Below are 21760 nucleotides of genomic sequence, written 5' to 3' on the forward strand. Positions count from 1 at the left end.
TTACGTTACGTTCTGATTTATAATCTAGAAGTATCTTTTAATTTTCACTTGACATTTCTACAATTAAATGTGATTAAAATGTTCACCGTGCAGTAAAAACTGTTTTTTACCTTAATCTTGGCTATTTTCTTTGAGCTCCGGATAACTCGAACCCCCGATAACTCGAACTTTTTTCGATTTCCCTTGAAGGTTCGAGTTATAGGGAGTCGACTGTACATCACTGACAGGCATACTGAATATTCCACCGTTTAAGTATTCCTTTATCTAGCTTGATGTAAGGGAATCCGGGTTCCGAAATCCTTGAAATATTTGCTTGTGGAATCCGGCATCCTGGGCTTTGGAATGCGGAATAAAGCTCAAGGAATCCGGAATCCTACTAACGATAGAAATCCAGAATCCAAGTTCCACTGGGAAGACCAAAGACTGGAATCAAGTATCTGGAATCCGGAATCCAAGCCATAATCCAAGACAGTCTTGGATCCCTTACATGGGGGGCTAGTATTCCTTTAACGCTGATAAAGTAACACTTCATGTAAGTGGAACTATAGTTTTGTGCTTAGCGGACGATTGAGTCACTTCAATGTAAAATATCAAATATAAAATCAGAACCCGATCAAAAGAGAGTACAGTACTGTAAAAAAATTAAAAAAACATGATACTTTAATCCAAAACGTGGCCTTACATGCATGAGGCAACCAAAAGGGGGCAAAATCTAAACTGACAATAATTAAGGCGGACAAACAAAAACGGAAGGAAGTTGCTTTTGTTAATTACGTTGTTTTCAGCATTTTTAAACAGAAAGCGGGATTGGTTTGCCGTTCTTTATTTTCAAACAAACCCCTCGCTAGCCGAGAAAATAATCATTCAAAGACGACTGAAAACAGTTTGTATTCCAGCATGACTTGTTTGCTTTACCAAATAAAACACTACTGTTCGTTACATTGGTTCTTAAACTCCGGGCTTAAACTGTGATTGAGTTGTACGATAAGTACTTTGCTTATCTTCTTTTTTGAAGTTATTGTCACTGCAAAGGCTTAATGGACCAGAGCGTGATAAATTTTCTTATTCGCTAATTCTATGAAGTACTGAAATTGAAATTCGTCTACTGAAGAAATACGTTGATTACTTCTCGTTTGCACCAAATATCTGGCTCGATCTTATATGGCAGACAGTTGCATTACAGACATTAAAAACAAATACTATCAAATGCAGTTTAGGCTCATTTTTATTTTACGTTTCCATGAAAAGGCGCGTTACAGCATTAATGAAGTACAAAAACTTGAACTCCGTTACATTTGCAGCGCTTTGTATTAGGAAACCTACAGTTAGGAAGCCATTGGTTTGCAAGGAGATGGAATAACTACTCTGGTTTCCCCTTTAAGGCCATGAATGAAATCAGACCACTTATATACGTTTCCCTCCCCAGAGAGGCACGATTTTGACATCTTCTCGATTTCTGCAGGGGAAAGCACGTGATCCCAAACATTGACGTTTGTCAACATCCCGTCGAAGCCGTTTCTTCCAATAAGTTTAGCCAACGTGAGCGATCCTCCCGACTTAATCACTGCACCACCCTGAAACGCACTGCTTTGCCCAGATAAAGTACCGTCTTTGTATATTTTCAGATGACCCCTGATGTTTTCCCAAGATAAACAGAGGTGGTGCCATTTTCCATCAACTAGTTGAATTCGCCAACCACTAAAGAAGATTAAAAAGAGAGAAAGGAAATTCTTTTTATAGATGACTTTTATAAATGAATTTCTTGTTATAGAAGATTTTATTTTGATATATATATGTTCTAGTTAATTTATTATTTCAGGTAATTTCTATTTTTCTTTTGTTTCAACTTCATTAGCATACATTACCATACCCAAAAACTAAAGAAAAGCAAAAATTACCTGACATAAAAAATTTACTACAACATATATACAGTAAAAACCCGTAACTAAGAAACTAAAAATTAAGAACCTGTTAGCCTAAAATTGGTCATTTATACCCCCTATAAACAAGAACCTATTTAGCCTAAGAAATTTAAAACAGGTTCTTAATTTCTAAAATCATACTAGTACATTACAGCTGCATTGCAAGAATCATATTTGAAGCAAAAAAAGCAGATTGCCATTGTTGGGCCCTGTTCTGAATATTATCCTGAATATTATTGTTACAGTTAAAGCTTTGTACAGCTCGGCAAAGCATATAAATACATGTAAATGTATAAATTGATATATTCTTAAATGTTTTTGGGGGGGTGGGGGGTGGGGTGGGGCTGAAGAAAATAAAAGTATAGGCTAATGACCAACTTGTTTGCAGCTGTGTTTTAATTGTTTCTCTCCAGGATTAAGAACCCATTTTAAGAACCTAAATAGCCTAAAATTCTGTTAACTACCATTTATTATAAGAACCTGTTTAGGCTAACTCCTAAAAATGTAGGTTCTTAGTTGCAGGTTTTTACTGTATATATACATTTATGCGTTATTGACCAAGCTTGTTAGGTCAAGATGCCTAGATATTTCCCAAGTTTTTTTTACTTTTTTATTGACCCAGACGAAATAAGAGTGAGGCCCAATATTAAGCCATCTTGGCCGAACAAGTTTGGTAAATAAAGGATTTTATTTTTATATCACCAAAAGGAGAACTTGCGGGACTAACGCGGAAAATACGGTCAAGATGGACTCGTCTTGCACAGTCTTTTTGTCCGCTAGGGAAGCCAATCAGAACGCAGGATTCGCTTCATCTTGCAGATTTAGAACCCCCCGGCTACCCCTCCCCTAAGCCAACATTTTTCCCTAAGTGAGAAGTAAGCGTCAATGTTAGCTTAAGGGAGGGGTAGGTGGGCAGTTTCCAGAAACATATAACGATCGTGGAAAATACTTAACAACCCAAAGAAATCTGCGAAGTTGATGCTTGCCTTTTGCATTACCTAATAAAACCGACAGCCTGTCTCGTTTTATGAAATTGACGAAGGTTGACCGTCTTTTCTTTGTTATCTAAACTTTGTAAATCGAAAGCTACAGTTCTTGACAGTATTTCTGCCAAGCTTCTTAGAGAGTAACCTGATTTGATTTCTGAATCATTGTCGTGTCTATCAAAGTTTGTCAATTAAAAGGAGGATATTTCCCGATCACGGAGGAAACTACAGAACCGCTCTCCTCGTATAATTGGCTTCTTCAAATTACGATGCTAGCTTGGATTAGCTCTGACTATAACACTTCTATTAGATAACATTAAAAATGTTCTTCATGTTTGACCTTTCTATAGCAATATGCCAAAGGAGAGAATAAATAAATAATTTATTGATCATTTTTTAAATACTATTTCATCTTTCTTAAATGGAATATGTACCCTATGCCGCTTTTACCAATTTCGAGGCCAGGAAAGCCCCAGATGTTGTACCCGATCGAAATTACAGTCCTCTGGCCAGGAGCACCATAAGAGTCATAAAAGAACATTCTACTATAACTGCTAGTGCCGTTTTTTTTCATCCAGAGACACACAGTGAACTGCGTCAAGCTGGGCATACCCCAGATGTCCACATAGCCACTAACGCCTTTTGTTGGAAAGTGAAGAGCGTAGTCTGCAAAATCAAAGAAGTTATTTCAGATATTTGCTCAGTCAGATATATTTATTTATTTATTTAGAGAGAAAGAGGAGAAGGAACGGCAAACCGGTCGGTTACGGTTTGCGTAAATTGTAAGCAAAATTCGGGACTGGTAAACCGTGACTTTCGTCCCGAAATCGCGTTTACTATTTGTACAAATCTGGGTTCCATCAAAGCCTGAAACCGGTATCAAAAAGGGCTTTGGAGAAATGGAACTCGAATTTTCGTTTGGAACATTCCGTCTGGGAAACAGGACTACCTTTTCAGATGTTCCTATGCTCCTTATTTTTCCTCTGAAATGATCTAAAAAGTGTTGTTCCATTTACTTTCCAACGAACTTTCCGTAAACTTTTTGTTAATGGTAAACAGCCAAAAGCCAAAAAGCTAACGGTTTTTCCGGGCTTCGCAGTACTTTTCTCTCTAGAACTGTTCATTGCCCCCTCCAATTATTCTCAACTGTTAAACTCTCATCTGCTTCTTCTTTTCAGAAGAGTTCTCTTTTTTTCAGCCTTTGTCTTTTTTGTGCTGTTCCTCATTGCTCATGGCCGTTTTTCAAGTAATTTTGTTTATGTCCGCTACAAGTACAATGTATAAAAGCAGGCCTGGTATAAAAGTAAAAGCTTGCCAGAGCGTTTTATGGTTAAGTTAAATTTTCTTACCGGTCAGAGCCGATGACAGTTTGACAGATCCAAAGACCAGGCCAAAACCAACACAAAGGTACAATGCACGCATCGCAGTTTTTCTAAAACAAAAGTGAACTAAGTTAGTTAGATTAAGTAACGAGATAGTCATTTCTGATAAAATGACGCTGTGCGAATATTTTGCCCGATAGACCATTAGAATCTAAGCCTACAGTGATGAATAATTGCAGATTTCTCTTTCAACTTTACAAAATTTTAAATAGGATTAAAAAGGAGTACAGATAACAGAGATAAATAGATGATCTTTTGATGTTTTTGGTACTACTGTTTTGGATCAAAAACAAACTAGTAAATATGGTTCAGTTTTGAGTTAGGTGCTATGCAAACGTATACATCTTATTCTATGTAGAAATCTTCCAAAATACAGTTTCATTGTGCCCAACGAAATCAGACTGATTGGCTGATTGTCCTATCAATCAGTTTTGATATCCTGCCTTACCTTATCTCTGAAAAAAAATTTATCAGCTTTCTTCAAAACTGAGTTCTCTACTCAACTGGCCAAGAAAATGAACAAAAGCGGATATGTACGAGTGATTTTGTACTAGCAGGCATGGAGCGATATCCACTGATAGCCAGTAATTTCCTGTTCCGTTTCACAAGAAACGCTTGAACAACAGAAACGTCAACAATACCGTACTTAAACTGAGAAGAACTGAATCTGAAAGGCTTTAAAATCTTTTTTTTTTCCCAGTGTAGCACACAAGTCAAGTCGATAGCTTCTTGTTCCGTTCAGTGAGCGACCCTTGCACCGGAACGTCAAAATTATTCAGTAAGACTTCACGTTTATTGTGGGTTAACACCCGCAACGAGGTCGACCGGCGCAACTTTTCCATACATAGAGGGTAAATACAGAATACGTCGGGTGAATTAATGAAGGCAATACAGACTCAAGTTCATAAACAGACAGGTGCAAAAGGAAGTTCTAACGCAAATAGGTTGATGATTTCTGAAGTGTATTCTTATCCTTTCCCTTTATCATTCGTGTAGAGTGGTAAGTTATTCGCTCAAAACGTTGATCGTCGACATCAATAACTATAAACCCATATAAAATTTTCATCATTTGAACTCACTGACATGTTCTTTAAAAGTAAGATTTGCTGCGCAATTCAGTTGTCAAGTTTGCTAAAATTTCAAGATGTCGCTAAAACGTACGTTAGGGGCGGGAAAGCTCGTCGTCTCGCGGTGTAAATTGCAGATTTTGATCTCCTTAGAGGACGGAGTGGCAATTGAACCAGACAGGTATTGCTTAGGGTTTAGTGGGTGAACAAAAGCAGAAAGAAGCAAAAAAGAAAGGATGGAAGAAAAGTAGAAAAAAAGGAGAGTCAGTGAAAAAGTATATGTCTTGATCGGCGGACTTACAAAGAGATGGAATAACTACTTTGCATGGTTTCTCCTTTACGGCAGCCTCAATAAATATCTGACCACTCATCTGTGTGAGTTTCAGAAATCTATTCAACTCGCTTAGGAAAGCGCAAAATGCTAAAAATGTAGTTTTAACCCCCGAGTATGTGCTTGCCAGCGCAGCAGCAGGAAACGAAGTTTATAGCCATTGAAATGTTTCCTGTTTGTTGCTTCCATCGGCCAAAACATTGGCAACATTACAAAAGTTCAAATTATTGGCGAGCTTTAGCAAGGCCAGCACGCTGTTAAACGGGAAAAAATCCAAAGTCTGTCAGATGACGTATAGTATGTACAGAGACCGTTGGCAGTGTGCAACTCTCATCGGGGGAGACATGCAATTATTCGTAAGAAGGAGGGCAGTTTTAAACGAATCTTTGCCCTGGAATACTTTATTCCCTTTCTAAAATATCCAAAATATTCATGGTCGCATTTCTTTTCGTAGACTAAATTTTCAACTTCACAGAAACGCGAAGAAGATCAAATTTTTGTCACTGAGTATAATTATTTACGATTTACTTGCGGCACGTGAATAATGAAAGCCCACAATTTCCTTTTCCGTTCATGCGCGCTGCTTGTACTAAAATTTCAGTCTCGTACCTTATATTTGTCGCTCGGTTGGCCACAATCCAAATTTTGTCGGATATCGTTTCTCAGCGCGAAAACAACTGAAATACACAAACAGCTAAACAGTACTTCATCATCTCCTTAGCGTTGATTAATTAACTTTTTCATGCATCAAATGGAAGCACTTCGCGGGCAAAGTCAATTCAATAATAAGTATGAAAAAATATTGTCTGTACTCGATAAGAAATGAATACTTTTGAAAAAATACAACGAGGAACTTAGGAAACTAAACGAGGAATAAAAACAAGAAACTGACAAACAACTTGACAAAACAAGGAATAAGGTTTTTGAAGCTTTGCTTTTGTCAGCTCTTTTGTTAACCGTCTTGTTTTTTTTTAAGATTTTTAAAGTTTTCTGGTGTAGTGAGACCAATAATGATTGTTTTGCCGCTGATGTCGTTTATTTTAAACTTAACAACACCCCTGCAAGAGAATAGTTCAGCCGATTCAAAGAAACTGAAACTGAGAGAAAAAAGTTTACGATCCCTTTCGGCTTTTTCACTGATAAAGAGTTTACTTGAAGTCTATTTCTTCACTATAATTTGTTATAATTAACGTTACAAGGAAAGTATCACATGCAACGTATACGACGTAGAAATGCAACGATTCCTCGTTGTCTATCGTATTTAACGATTTTGTCTTCGATACGGTCGTTTTTCAACTTTGACTGATGTGTAACTTTGGTATAAAATTTACATTGAGAATTATTTGCTACTGCAATGGTTTGATGGCTTAACATGCGATAAACTTTAGTACATATTAGGACATTTATCATCTCTCAGGTATTAACTTTTGGATCCGTCCAATAAAAACACAATGCTTCACTTTTCGTTTTTACCATGTTTTTGACATTACCCAGGATTTTACAAACAGCAAGGCAAGTTTTTTATTCCAAAAACCACAAACACCATTAAAAACATACTCTATCAAATTTATTTTTGTTCATTTTATTGCTGTACTGTCACGCTAATTTTAGTTTAAAAAACCGCTTTAGAGCACTGAATTCAGATCCGTTACAAGTACAAAACTCAGTCTACATTTACAACGCTTTATATAAGCAAACTTATAGTTAGGAAGCCATTGGTTTGCAAGGAGATGGAATGACTACTCTGGTTTCCCCTTTAAGGCCATAAATGAAATCAGACCACTTATATACGTTTCCCTCCCCAAAGAGGCACGATTTTGACATCTTCTCGATTTCTGCAGGGGAAAGCACGTGATCCCAGACATTGACGTTTGTCAACATCCCAATGAAACATTGATTTATATCGAAGCCGCCACCTAAAGAATCTTGCTCTTGAGCCAGCATAAGCGATCCTCCTGATATTATCACGTGCCCTGCTCCCAGCGAATCCCTTTGCTTTGCCACTGCTCCATCTTTGTATAATTTCCATGAGCCCGCGATGTTTTCCCAGGATAAACAGACGTGGTGCCATTTTCCATCATTTGTTGAAGGTAAGGTAAAACTGTAAGAAATAATAACTGAGTAAGAAGAAAATTGTAAGCCCCTTTTTACTTTGGCAATTAAAACTTACTTTATTTTAAAATTTAATACTGTCTTGGCAAATCGGGCTTGAATGGTAGTCCAATTGTTAACATTTCCTCTTAAATGGTCTTGATATTTGCCCGTTTCATTACATATTTCACGCCAAAAGTGCAAAAAAATAAAAATACAAATATAAAAAACATGAAAAAAAAAAAAAACAAAAAAAAAAACGAGGATAAAGCAAAATTCGTCATTGATCAGGATATACACTGTTAAGATCTGTTAACGACTCATTTCATCGTTTTTACCAGCAAAATGTACCTAGAGCTTCCACCCGCAATGAAAATGTCAGGGTTCCTCACGCCGAGGATGACAATTTCATTCTGTTGGCCGGGAACACCGTAACTGAACGGAGTACCATCGGTAGTGGCGTTTGTCTTCACCCAGAGACATACAGTGAACTGGGTCAAGCTGGGCATACCCCAGATGTTCACATAGTCACTGGTGCCTTTAGTTGGAAAGTGTAGAGCGTAGTCTGCAATATGTAGATGAAAAAATCAAGGGCAACGTTTGGTCAGTAATAGGGATAACTACAGTTATTTAGAGAGACAGAAAACGAGTAACAGCTTTCACCGTATCAACTGCTTTTTTTTAAAAGCAAATCCTTTTCTGCATTAGTTAAACCTTATTAAATTTCTCCTCAAGAACGCTTAAGACCCTCACTTCCTTTTTTCTCTTTCGTTTTACTTATTTATTTATTTATTGATGTTCTATTCCACCTTGAAATAGTCGATTTTACCTTCAAGTCATTTTGCAGGGGCACCTAACGGCAATTTTCGGAAAATATCCGTTCGGGTGACGATTTGAAATCTAGAATTCTTCTGAACATTCGTTGTAAAATTTCCTGCTTGCCTGCTTCTCCTAGGATTTTCAAGCATCTAAAATATGTTATAATTGCCCAGAATTTTTTACCCTAAAAAGGTCACCTAGAATTTTCGGGAGCCTTTTTTCTGGCTGAAATTTTCGAAAAGGTAAGTTTGGATCCCTATAATTTTCGGATCACTAGACTTTCAGCTAGGAAATCCGAACAGATGAAAAATTTTCAGGAGATAAAAATATGCCTATATCTACCGTTTAAATACTAAAATACGTTTAACAATGCTATCTTAAAGTGGTTTTGAACTATATTCTCGTTGAGTGCCTGTGATTTTGTTTCGGTGGGGCACGTAAAATCAGTCGGTTACTTGGTGGTTGTTTCAAAGCACAAGCTCTGAAGCTTTCCAAAAACCGTTCAGTTATGCTTCATTAAACTCTCACCAGATAAAGACAACACCTTGACATTTAGAGATCCAAAGATCAGAACAAAGCCAACGCAAAGATACAATGTACCCATGACCGTTGTCCTGGAGCAATGAGAAATAAAAAAAGTAGTCTAAGTAACAAGTCCGAGTTATTTCTAATAATACTGACGAATACTGATTTCACTGGATGTTGTCCATTAGAACCGAACGGCCTATAGCGATGAATATATTCAGATTTTTCTTACTATGATCGAAACGTTAATATGATATTAAATGGTCGCACAGAATACACTGACAAATGGATGAATCCCCAATGTTTTTGTTATAACTGTTTTGTGACACAAAACTTAGTACAGGAGATTTTCAATGTAAATGATTTAGTCCAGTTTTGTTATCCTCCCTTACCTTTTTTCTCTGCGGAAGTATTTATCAGCAACCTTAAAGACTGAGTGTTCCACTCAACGGGGCAAGGAAATGAACAGCACCGAGTTATCGACTTTGAGTTCTTGTGTATAGCTGGAAAGGAAGACGATAGCCTTTAATGTTCCTGTTCCGTTTCACACGCAACCCTTAAACTAAAACGTCAACATCACTGAATTGAAGCTGAGAGGAACTGAATCTCATGATACGCTTAGGTAATGAGCATCGCGCCTGCATAACAGGCGCTTTATAAGCCAAGCGAGGCGAACGCGGCATTTTGCGCGAAGCACGAGACAAGCACGAATCGCGAGACGAGGGGAGGAGAAATTTTTCTTTTCCCCCTTGTCTCGCGCTTCGCGCAAAATTCTGCGTTCGCCTCGCTTGGCTCATAAAGCGCCTGTTAATCTAGTCTTTAATCAAAGAGTATCAAAAAACTTCCTTGTATAGCACGTAGGGAAGTCAATAGCGTGTAATAGAGACCTTAAGATACATCGCTTCCTTGTATAGACATGGGTAAAGTTACTGTGACCGTAGCCGTACATAGGGCTAGATAGCCTCCCACCCTGGTAAAAACCGGTAGGCTACCGGAAAGAACGATGATGCCATTACCACACCTAGAAATCATGGTCGCCTTTAAAATAATTGCATACCAAACATGTTGGTTGGACATTTGTACCTGTACTCGTAGGTAGAAACAGTGCATCTCACGGTCTCTACTATAATCATAGGAGGGACGCATAGCCTGCAAGAACGCATGCGGAGCTCGCAATTTTTACTTTCAAAGTCTTAAATATACACTTCATGTCGTTATAGTAGTTTGTCAGTACGATTTGAGTCGCAGATTTGTTATTAGTGAGTACTCTGAAAAATATCCCACATGAGTATGAGATCCTGACACTTCAATCATGGGTGGTGTTTTATGATATGCAACGTCATTTAGACTACTCTATACAGATCATTCATTATGCTTTTCATACACGTTTAAAGGTACGGCTCAAAAAGACCGTATACTCTGTCAGCACGGTATGAGGATCAATGGAACAGCCCCCCTGGCTAAGGTCTGCTTTATCACTCAATTCAAGCCGGGATAGAATGCCTGAAAATAACAGGAAAAGATAAAATTGGTCACCCAATTTCAATCTTTCTATGGTAAGCATGGTAAGCAGTTAACTGTATCACTTCATTCAATTTAGTAGCCTTCTCTTGGAAACGTTTCTATCGTTTTCCGTCACAGGGCTCAAGTGGTACTTGACCTTTCCTCTAGCAAGATTGGTCGATCAAACAGGTGACAGTCAAGGGTGATTTTATTTAAGTAACCGGTGCTTGCATATAATAAAACTTCTTTGCAGTGGCTTTTTAATCTTTTGGCGAGTGTAACAGTTTTCTCAAGATCTTACCCAAAAGAAGTAAAAAGGAGTACACAGGCGACCAACGTGGTTCCACTTAAGGCACACAAAGTTACATCTGGGAGGTAGACGCTCACAAAAAACAAGAGGAGAGTAGTTGGTATAATTTTGAATTCTGACATGATTTTAAGGTAACGGACGACGGGGGTAAAAGATCACGTATTTTCGCCCACTAACTGAGGTAAAATTTTGCTATAATTTGATTAGCAATTTTTTTATATCAAATGTTGTTTGTTTCTTATAATATTTTTTTAATGATGGATTTAATTTTCATGTCGCTTCATAATTTATAAACTCGCAAATGTCGGCGGTCAGATATATTTAGAATATCCGGATTATTAAGCGACCTAGTCTTTTGCAATGAAGCTTTCTCTGTGCCGACGTCATAGGCCCCTGGTAGTAGTAATGTATTTTCTGTCTTAATAAAACGGTACTTCCGCAAGGGCGCAAGCAGTAACATGTTACATGCAGTTCAAAATAGGTTTTCAAGTTTCTTTAATTTGGCAGAAGATCGCTTCTGATTTGTCATTATCTTTTTCACAATTTCGAACCCGTTCTTTTCGGAATTCCGAAAAACCAGTGTTCGATCGTTGACCAAAGAGGACAGTTTTCTAGGAAAAAATGGCTGATAACATAGAATCTAGTTTTTCTTTCTCGGCGTTTATTGGTGAGTACAGGCCTCAGTATAGACTAATGCACTTTGGGAGACGTACCTGATTTTAAAATTGTCATCAGCATTATTGTACTGATGATGAACAAAGATCTCGTTCAGTACATCATTTTAGTTTTCCAATGCCGGTTTGTTTTGCGTTGAGGATGGGTACCCTGTGTTCAGATAATCTGAGTCGTCCACAGGAACCCATTACCTGTATGACCCATAGTGACTTTTCTATCGACGATTGGGTGGACATGTTTGATCTTTATGTATTTTCTAGTCATACAGTGCAAGATGAGGATGCGTTTGAAACCGTTATTTCTTTGGACCATACTGATTGTCGGCATGACGGTCCTTGTGGTTGCTGAAGGAACAAAGACAAATCGCTATCACATTATCTTGAAGAAATTGTTTAAAGACAAAAATTTAGGTAAGTTACCTCCTATTACTCTTTTGGCTATTTATTTGCCAAGATATCAGTAGGCATGAAATAAATGTAGTTAAGCAAAGGTAATTAAGGCGAACTAAGCCTGAATTTAGCAGAACTATAACTGAGAACTAGCCAAATACCTGACTTACGTTATATTTAAATAATAGAAAACGTTTTCCGTGTTTGCATAGCCTGATATAAACACGAGAGGAGTTGGGAGAATTCGAGACAGTTATGCAAACTCGAGACGAAGTCGAGGGTTTGCATAACCGTCGAGAATTCTCCCAACGCCTCGAGTGTTTATATCAGGCTATGCAAACACAGGAAAAAAGTTTTCTATTGCTTTTATACAATAACTTTCCCGAGAAAAAACGCAAAACTCTTTGTATGGCACTGATTAAAAGAGAAATTCTTACCAGTCGCAAAATCTTGTCTACGAAGTCTTGAACGCGTAATCAGTTCTTGTTTTGCAAAAAGATGCTTTGCAAAATACGGATATTTCTCGCGTAAAATGTCAACTTAAGCGAAGAAAAATTGACTCACCTTCTTTGCAACGATTTTACATGTTTCAGCCGATGAAGGAATGGGTAAATAAACTAAACTTGTCGAGTTTTGAACTCGAAAACTTTTTCAAATTCGTACTATCTTAGTATACCTATATTTACTCACTTACTTAAAAATCTAATCGACTGAATAATTACCTTTTTGGAATGTCGGGTTCTAATCTTACGCCGTAAAACTGTCGCTTGTAGCTTTTCTCTTCTTGAATTTGACTTATTTTGACTATCTGAAGTTCAATTAGAAGCCACTGAATGCAAAACGGTTTTTGATCTACTTGTTTCGAAGAACTTTTCAGTAGTAAGCTCCTCGGATATACCCCAGCTGGTCAGAGTTTCTTATAGACTATATTAAACCCACTTGTTTTGATATGATTTCAGGGCTTTCAAGAGGAACCAGACATCGCATCTCTGGGCTTCGAAAGGCACTATTCAACCGGCACACAGCCCCTTATTACCTATCACCTCGCTCTCCAGTAGACCCGTATATCAGCCAGTATGCAGCCTACGCCCCATCTCTCCCGGATCCTGCACCATCATCATTCTACAAACCGTCATATCCATCGCTGCCATTGAGTCCCACACAGTATTCAGACCCATCTGTTTCATCATATCCATCACAGTCCCCTTACCCTTATGCCTACCCTGCCCCATCCCATTACCCTTATCCAGCTTCCGCTCCTTCATTATACTACTCCCCAGTTTCATCATACCCATCCCAACCATATGCCCCGTCAACGTCAACCACTCCCTTCTCGTCTCAATCCCAGCAACTGTCTTACTCATCGTCATCAAGCCCTCACACTTACGATCAGAGTCAGCAGATGTCTTATACTACTCCTCTCACCTCATCCGCTGAAGTTTCATCCATTAGTAACTCCGCCGCCTATTTAATCCCCGCAAAACCTTCTCAAACGATCAGTGACGCTGCTAAGAAACCCAAGCCTAAACCGACACCTCCGGATAGAACAGAGACGTTTGAGATCAGAGGAAGATGTAAGCAAGTGAATAACCTTGTTTGTTAGGAACTTTTACACCATTGTAATCATGTCTTATGCACCTTTCAATTAAGGTGGCCCTAAACACTTTCCAAACTCTTTTAAACTTGCCACAGGTACTAGATTCCGGGATCCTGGTCGGTGGAACTTGGATTCCGGATTCTGATCGCAGCACTTGAAATGCACGGTATTAATTTCACTTCAAATACAATCTTTAAGTGTGCTGCACTTTGCATTTCAGTCTTCAAAAGCATCGGTTGCTGGGCAGACTCTCAGCAAGACCGTGCCATGGAAAGTTTAGAAGGAAAGTTCTCAAAGCTTAAACAACATGATTACAAGACCAGAGTAAATGCCCTGATGAAATGCGCCGAAGCAGCAGATGAAAACGACCTCGAGCTGTTTGCTATACAGAACGGTGGTCAGTGTTTTGGCGGGAGAAACGACAAGAACACATATCGCAAACATGGGCCTAGTTCAGATTGTGGAGGTGATTATAATCGTTCTCCATCCTCTATTTGGCGATTCTTAACAAGAAACAGCTAAAACTTGACATCCCTTAAAAACTTCCAAAAAAAAAGGAAAATAAATTCTGTATTTCGAGAATTCAGTGCAGTGCTAAATTTACCACTTTATTGAAGCCACAGCTATCTAAGAACTTGCTACATCCATTAAAGTTTATCCGCAACTTGTCTTAAAGTTAGTTGACTTCCCTGACTAGACGGCGAACTGTTACACTTGAATTAGAGATATCTACCAGTTGTTGGACAGGTAAAAACCCTTAGCGATTATCATGAATTAATTTTACATTTGAAGTGTGATGATGGTGTTATCATCAATTATCATCATCACATCGTCATCATCATCATCATCATCATATTATTATTATTATTATTATTATTATTATTATTATTTAGTTATATTACCATTTTGTTTTCAGGTGATGGCGAAGGAGGGCCTTGGAGTAACGAGGTGTATAGGTGAAGGACTAAACTAGAATAAATTAGAAAAATTACATAATATTTATCTCCCCCCCCCCCCCTCCCCTAACAAAGTCATTTACAACATTTTAAATTAATTTCTGCGTTATCGAAATCAATTTACAGCACACACTCACACATATTCTTCTGTTTCCTCTGTAATAGAGTACTAAAGTGATGACGTCATAAAAATGAAATTTCTGAAATTATGGGATTTGTCAGGATATTCTGAAAGAACAATGTCCAAGAGGCCTACTTGCCAAAAATGAGCATTTCGGGGCAAATTGTCTCTGAGATCGTAGCCCAGTTATACTCAGAAAACTCCATACAAACCCTTCTAATTTTTTTTGGGGTCGACCCAAAAAAAATTTAGAAGGGTTTGTATGGAGTTTTGTAAGCATAACTGGGCTACGATCTCAGAGACCATTTGCCGCCAATTGCTCATTTTTGGCAAGTAGGCCTCTTGGACATTGTTCTTTCAGAATATCCTGACAAATCCCATAATTTCAGAAATTTCATTTTTATGACGTCACACTTTAGTACTCTATTGTATGGGGCATAAATTAGTTATTCAGATTCTGTTTTGACGCTTATTTTGAATAAATTGTATGTGATCTGAAATAGTTTTCTAGATGAGGATGGCCAACTACTTGTAGAACCACCAAAAGAAACTGCAATGGACAGCAACAATAAATCAAGCAATAGTTCAAAGTCTGCAGGATGTCCGAATCCGTGCGCAAGTACTAGCACTCCCCAGCAAGTCTCACCTCCGATGTGTCCGAGCTCCTGCACAAATAACCCCCCTCAGCAAGTATCGCCCCCAGTATGCCCAAATCCATGTGGTAATAATCAGTCATCACCAGCCTCTGGGAATAATTCGTGTCCAAATCTCTGCTCAAATAATCCCCCACAGCGAGTATCGCCCCCAGTATGCCCAAATCCATGTGGTAATAATCAGTCATCACCAGCCTCTGGGAATAATTCGTGTCCAAATCTCTGCTCAAATAATCCCCCACAGCAAGTATCGCCCCCAGTATGCCCAAATCCATGTGGTAAAAATCAGTCCTCACCAGCCTCTGGGAATAATTCGTGTCCGAATCCCTGCCCAAATAATCCCCCTCAGCAAGTATCGCCCCCAGTATGCCCAAATCCATGTGATAACAATCAATCCTCAACAGCTTCTGGGAATAATTCGTGTGGCAGTCCTCAACAAAGTTGTGGTGGAGGATGTCCGATGCCAACTTCCGGTTGCATTAGTAAGTCCTCTTTTTTAAATTTTTAATCCGATTTTCAACAGACCATTCCTCTCTCTTCAACATAATCTAAGAATTAATTTTTTCCTTTACTGCTGGTGAAATAATGTAACTTAAGCTTATTCAAATGTTCAAGTGCCCACGAGAATGGGTCTTCATCATAATACCAACCTCCTGTCGAATGCTAGCTCACAGTACGGTCCTTTCAGCATTGTTCCACTTTTTAGATTAACACATTAAGAAGAAACGACAAAATGTCTGTTAGGTCGAAGTCTCTAAACCTAATGCCACCGGCATGCAGGTCCGGCGATTTAGAGTCCAACACACACCAGGGTACCAGGGTGCCAATGCTCAATGCATTGATAATGTTCACTACTTTTTGGCATTATTGTTCTATTCCCAGGCACTAATAACAAAGTTAATGGAACAGCTAAAGGTAAGTAAAATAATAATAGACTTCTTAATTTGCTTTGTTCTAAAACAAGTTAACAAGAATTCAGGCTTTATAACTATTGCGTGTGTTTGCGAATCTGCGAGTACTATTACTAAAAATTTTTTTTTTGGTCTTGTTGATCAGTCCGTCATACCAATAATGATCGAATGAAATTTTCCTTTTCTCTGAATAGGACAATCAACTAAAGGTAACAACACCAAATCACCTGGCGGATGCACACCGAGTGTGATGGAAGGAAGCCCATGTATGCCCCAGGGGGCACAGTCCGGGGGATGTGGAGCTATGGAAGTAATGACTCCCTGTCCATCTCCAACAGATATCTCTGGGGGATGTGCCTCCCCAGGAGCAGGGGCGACAGCAGGGGGTTTAACTTGTTTGCCCCAAGAAATGCCCGCTGGGATCCCTAATTGCGGCGGAGCATCAAATGGAGGAGGGGCATCCTGTATAACGGTCGACTCCGGTTGTGTTCAAATCAGCTCGCAGTCTATGGGAGGAGAACAGTGTCCTCCTTTAAACCAGGGGATGACAGTTGGCTGTCCTGGGATGGGAACTGAGATGATGCCGATGCCGGGAACGACTTGTGTGATCCAGGGCAAGGTTGTTGAGGGATGCCCTAATGTTACCACTGGTGGCGGCGTCTGTCCACCATCCGGTGTCACTGGTACGAGGCCTGGTCCCAGTCCTAAACCTGGTACAACTGGAATCACTTCTGGTACAAAGCCTAAGATCACTCCTGGTCCAAAGCCTAAGCCTGGCACAACTACCCCTGGCCCTACCCCTAATAAGCCTGATACAAAGAAACCTGGTCCAAAGCCTAAACCTACTTCAAGTGAGACATTATTAATACAATTGCTTTAACCTTAGAATTTTTAACTTGCTTAATCTACTTGCAGCATCATTGATTATTTGGAATAAGGCTATATGTATTAAAAATGCAATGATTTGTAATCACCCTAGGAAACATGCAGCAAATGTCTATCGAAAGTGCGTTTGGCTTTACCGGGTATCATCAGTCGAATGAAACTCTTCAGAATGACTTTTGGTTCAGTCTTGATAATGTAAGAGTAAAAGCTAAGGAGCTAGTTCAAAGATCTTTCATCATCATTTAATAACCCTCCACTTGATCTAATACAGTGGATCCTCGATTTAACGAAGAACCAAAGGACTGTCAAAATTTGTTCGCTTTAACGAGATTTCGTTACATCGAGGTTCTTTTTAACATATTTTGCTATTATTGGGGTAAAGAAAATCGTTCGTTGTATCGAGTACTTCGTTATATCGAGGTTCTTTTTTATAAATTTTACTATTATTGGGGTAAAGAAAATCTTTCTTTATATCGAGGTTCTTTGAATCGAGAATTCACTGTAGAAGGCGATTTGCGGACGGACTGAATATGTTGGACTCCACTGACCATTCCATTAATTATAACTATATCTGAAGTGGTCATTTAAAAATTATTCCTCGAGCCCGAATGGGCTCTGAGTTAATAGCCCATGAGGCCGAAGGCCGAATAGGCTTTTGACTCAGAGGCCATGAGGGCGAGAGAAATAATTGTTTTAGTAAAATCCAACTAGTTGGTCAAAAAAATCGAGATAAAACAACTTTAGCTAGCAAAACGCGACGCAAAAGCCATTGTTTTGCCGGCGCTTTTCGCTACTAGTGGGCTATAACATATAGCCTAGTAGTAGCTCAACCAATCAGAACGCAGCATTGATAATAGACCACTAGGTTGGATTTTCCTAAAAAAAGATATACATAGCCTCTCAGATCACCAGTTTTAAACTCTATATAGCAATATCATCTGTCCTCTCCGGCAAACAGTGAGGAGTTAAATAAATGATGATACTGTATATGTTAAGCGGTGAGATGATAATGACTACGATATGCTATTTAATTGTTTGTAGAATGCAAGGCAAAAGTGGACCTAGGATTTATCATTGATGGCTCTGGAAGCATAGAAAATGCTGGTAAAGGAAACTTCAAAAAGGTTTTAAGCTTTGTCAAAGCTATAACCCAAGCGTTTGATGTATCTAAAGAAGAAACCCACGTAGGAATCATAGTTTATGACGAAAAGGCGGAGGTAAAACTAGTTTAGACTAGTTAAAGACATAATAGTCACAAATACATCGACATAATATACAACTGTACATACCATAATGACAAAATATTTTTTAACGCCTGAATCAGCAGATCCCTTGTCAGTCGTCAACGAAATTTTCATAAATTTATATACTCATATAAAAGGTGGTTGAGTTTTTGCTCTTCTCGAGTAAATAGGCAGCTCCTTACATTACAGCTCTTAAGATCATGTGAATATTATGGGATTTGGTGCAGTTTTGTCATGTAAACTGTTGGCCATACTGCATCCTTAGATTCATGGTAACACAGTGAAATGATTGTAGAAAAGAATTGCAAATGAAACCTCTGTTAGCATTAAGCGGCCACCTCCATCAAGCACAGGGCTGCGGCTACCCTTCGCCCTTCCCAGTGAGTGTTCCCATTATGATGAAGGAAAATGCAGTCCGGAGGTAGAAGGTGACGACTTATTATGGATAGTAATGCCGCTCCGGTCGTATGTTTGTTTCGAAATAAAGTGTTAAGGATTATGCAAAATTCTGAAGAACCTCTATCGAGCTTACCCCGAGGGTGTAGTTATTGCTGTAGTCATTGCTTGTCTTTCTAATGTCCATGAATACTAGCGGACATCTAAATAAATAGCGTGGAGAGCGAAAAGGGAAGGGAAAATACACTTGTTACTGGTTAATCAGGATACATCGTGTTTCTTTATCACAGCTTGTGTTGAAGTTTGATGAGCATGATAAAAAAGCAGAAGTTCTCTCCGCTATCGACGGAATCAAATATCCCGGCGGAGGAACAAAGACCGGGGCAGCGCTTAACAAAGCCAAGTCAGAATTATTTGAAAAAAGTGCGCGCGCTGGAGTTCCCAATATTGCCATCGTCATTACAGATGGCAAGTCAAGGGACAGTATTGGAGCTCCCGCACAACAGTTGAGAGACTCTGGCTGTACTGTGTTCAGTGTAGGAATTGGAAAGAATTACAATGAGGAACAACTGCGAGAAATGGCCACTGATCCAGACTCACAACATGTAATGAAGGCTGATTTTGATGCACTTGATACAGTTATTGAAACCATCGTGGGAAATGCTTGTAAAGGTAGGTGCTCTCAGTATTAAAAGCTTCTTGAGTTACGTTTTGACCTTTTTAAGGGAGTGGAATTGTTGAAAAACTCTGGCTTACAAAAGGAAATACAAAGTCGCCCAAGAAAAGCAACGCAGCTTCTTCTCACGTTAAACATAAAACAAAAATATAGTGACAGCTAATTGGAGACTTGTTACAGGAGATAATCCTCCCTCGCTTATTAGAACATTGAACTGAAATGTATAGGAATTTCCTGAGAGTTGATTGATGATCATAGATCATAGCTCAAAAGAAATAATAATGATGCAAATTCCTCGTTATGGCAGAAAGGCGGCATTTCGAGGCTATAATGGCCTCCAGAGTTAGTCGTCTGAATAGATACTTCTGGCTCCACTTGTTCAAAAAGTGCTGGTCAATTTATCGAAAAGATAAAGAGCATTCCCTAATAGTTATCCGGTGGATAGCGCCATCTAACGTTTGAAACAACTGGCGCCCGTTGCTTGAATTTATTTGTGTAATCCGCTTCAGTTTCTCCCTTTGCCCTCGTACATGCAATTATAAAGTAATTGGTCTGTTTTGATTTGGTTATACAGGTGCAGGAGGTACAATAGAGCAACCACGTAAGTTAAGTTTTTTAGAATGAATAAAATAAACGAAATTTTCTGAAACGTTTAGGACACGTTCCTTTCTCTATCACCACATAGCTTTAGGTTCTGTTAAATTGTGTTTATAGGTTTTTGGTACTATAAACGCAAAAATGCCATGATCGTCCACTTGCGCGGAAGTTTTTATGTTAAAAGTTCTATATAAGAGATTCAAAAGCATTTTGGTATCTTGGAAAGTGAAGATGAATATAAGCAACTAGTAATTCTTTGGTCTTCTTTCTTTAATTATGCAATTATTTGATTGTATGCAAAATGTATCGGGGTTTATATCCATTTTTAAAAGTAAATTATCTTAGTAGGTTCTTGTAATTCCTCTTTGTTATGTGCGTTGTCCTGCCCAGCCATTGCAAGTTTTGATGTATTGCCGACTGATTTGTTATTATTGTTTTTTTTACTGTTATCATAACTTTGTTGATATACAGCTATTTCAAGAGAGGTTGTCGGAAAAAGTGCACGTGACAATCCCGAAAGGTATTGTGGGTGATCTTGAGTTCACTGTTTTTCAAAGAAATTTCAAAGAATGGCACGAGAAACCATGGACATATGTTTGCGAGTGCTAAAGGAAAGCAACAAAAGTAGATTCGACAGCTACAGTGCCAGGAAAAGTGCATTGATCATATCCCATATTACCTTTCGGGATTATCGCGTGCACAGTTCTTCCGACAACCTTTCTCGAAATAGCTGTATATCACGAATTAAGAAGAAACACTCAGGCATAAAAATAAGGTCAGAAGATTAAAAAACACAGTTAGGTCCAGGCCAAACGTCCATTTTTTCATGAGAAGAACCGTGAGTTAAGTTCATGATATCTTCCTTCGTCCCGTGTAAGGGAATCCGGATTCCGGAATCCGGAAAATTTTTGCTTAAAGAGTCCAGAATCCTGGGTTTTGGAATCAGCAATACAGCTCAAGGAATCCGGAATCCCACTAACGATTGGAATCCAGAATCCTGCTGGCAAACACTGCAATAGAGTACCTGGAATCTGGAATACAGCTCAAGGAATCCGGAATCCCACTAAAGATTGGAATCCAGAATCCTACTGACAAACATTGGAATAGAGTACCTGGAATCCGACATCCACAGCGTGGAATCCAGAATCCAAGACTGTCCTTGATTCCCTCACATTGGGCGACATGAAAAGTTTGACGTTGGGTTCAGTTAAAGTCTGAATGAGTTCTATCCGTTTGCTTCAGACAGAAAGAACGTCTTAGAGTTTGCTTCGTCTCATGAAAAGTTCGACGCTTGGCCTTAAACTTGAAATTTTAACTGTTTCGAGGAGTACTAGTTCGTGTAAATTAAATTATTCTATTAGTATGGGATAATTAACAATTATTCCTCGAGCCCGAATGGGTCTGAAGGCCGAAGGCCTCATGGGCTATTGATTCAGAGGCCATGAGGGCGAGAGGAATAATTGGTTTAGTAAAATCCAACTAGTAGGTCAAAAATATCGAGACAAAACAACTTTAGCTAGCAAAACGGGATTCAGCCGCCACTGTTTTGGTTTTCAAAGCCGGCGCTTTTCGCTAGTAGTGGGCTATAACATATAGCCTAGTAGTAGCTCAACCAATCAGAACGTAGCATTGATAATAGACCACAAGTCGGATTTTACTAAAAGGCAATACTTCAACCAAAGGTTATACCTATGTCACATCTTTGAGGTTTAACGTTCTCTGAA

General features: G+C 38.8%; 3 protein-coding genes across 3 annotated transcripts in view; 1 reads left to right on the plus strand and 2 right to left on the minus strand.

Annotated features, from left to right (window-relative positions):
* Nucleotides 1-1207: 1207 nt before the first annotated feature.
* LOC140952599 (neuronal pentraxin-2-like) lies at nucleotides 1208-4829 on the minus strand. The gene is made up of 4 exons (XM_073402028.1): nucleotides 4739-4829; nucleotides 4258-4340; nucleotides 3343-3574; nucleotides 1208-1698 (listed from the first exon to the last, which is right to left on the minus strand). Exons 2-4 carry the CDS (start codon nucleotides 4328-4330, stop codon nucleotides 1326-1328), a joined length of 678 nt encoding a protein of 225 aa, XP_073258129.1. The 5' UTR covers nucleotides 4331-4340; nucleotides 4739-4829; the 3' UTR covers nucleotides 1208-1325.
* A 2410-nt stretch (nucleotides 4830-7239) lies between these two features.
* On the minus strand, nucleotides 7240-11272 carry LOC140952459 (neuronal pentraxin-2-like). The gene is made up of 3 exons (XM_073401885.1): nucleotides 9127-11272; nucleotides 8131-8344; nucleotides 7240-7831 (listed from the first exon to the last, which is right to left on the minus strand). Exons 1-3 carry the CDS (start codon nucleotides 9200-9202, stop codon nucleotides 7393-7395), a joined length of 729 nt encoding a protein of 242 aa, XP_073257986.1. The 5' UTR covers nucleotides 9203-11272; the 3' UTR covers nucleotides 7240-7392.
* A 664-nt stretch (nucleotides 11273-11936) lies between these two features.
* LOC140952460 (uncharacterized) overlaps nucleotides 11937-21760 on the plus strand; it is a 20089-nt gene continuing 10265 nt past the window's right edge. The window contains exons 1-10 of the mRNA XM_073401886.1: nucleotides 11937-12021; nucleotides 12960-13574; nucleotides 13818-14063; nucleotides 14514-14553; nucleotides 15178-15809; nucleotides 16210-16242; nucleotides 16433-17089; nucleotides 18165-18340; nucleotides 19054-19435; nucleotides 20014-20040. Coding sequence (XP_073257987.1) covers nucleotides 11937-12021; nucleotides 12960-13574; nucleotides 13818-14063; nucleotides 14514-14553; nucleotides 15178-15809; nucleotides 16210-16242; nucleotides 16433-17089; nucleotides 18165-18340; nucleotides 19054-19435; nucleotides 20014-20040 — 2893 coding nt within the window. The remainder of the gene's footprint in view (nucleotides 12022-12959; nucleotides 13575-13817; nucleotides 14064-14513; nucleotides 14554-15177; nucleotides 15810-16209; nucleotides 16243-16432; nucleotides 17090-18164; nucleotides 18341-19053; nucleotides 19436-20013; nucleotides 20041-21760) is intronic.

Source organism: Porites lutea, chromosome 11 (genome assembly GCF_958299795.1).
Source record: "Porites lutea chromosome 11, jaPorLute2.1, whole genome shotgun sequence".
Lineage (NCBI taxonomy): Eukaryota > Metazoa > Cnidaria > Anthozoa > Scleractinia > Poritidae > Porites > Porites lutea.

Bases quoted from the DNA above. Each gene is read 5' to 3' on its own strand.
- LOC140952599 (XM_073402028.1), bottom strand. From the start codon at position 4,330: ATGCGTGCATTGTACCTTTGTGTTGGTTTTGGCCTGGTCTTTGGATCT. The intron at 3,575-4,257 runs GTAAGAAAATTT...TTGATTTTGCAG, and splicing joins ACTGTCATCGGCTCTGACCG to ACTACGCTCTTCACTTTCCA. The intron at 1,699-3,342 runs GTACATATTCCA...AATCTTCTTTAG, and splicing joins ATTGGTAAAAGCGGCATAGG to TGGTTGGCGAATTCAACTAG.
- LOC140952459 (XM_073401885.1), bottom strand. From the start codon at position 9,202: ATGGGTACATTGTATCTTTGCGTTGGCTTTGTTCTGATCTTTGGATCT. The intron at 8,345-9,126 runs GTGAGAGTTTAA...TACATATTGCAG, and splicing joins CAAGGTGTTGTCTTTATCTG to ACTACGCTCTACACTTTCCA. The intron at 7,832-8,130 runs GTACATTTTGCT...CAAAGTAAAAAG, and splicing joins ATTGCGGGTGGAAGCTCTAG to GGGCTTACAATTTTCTTCTT.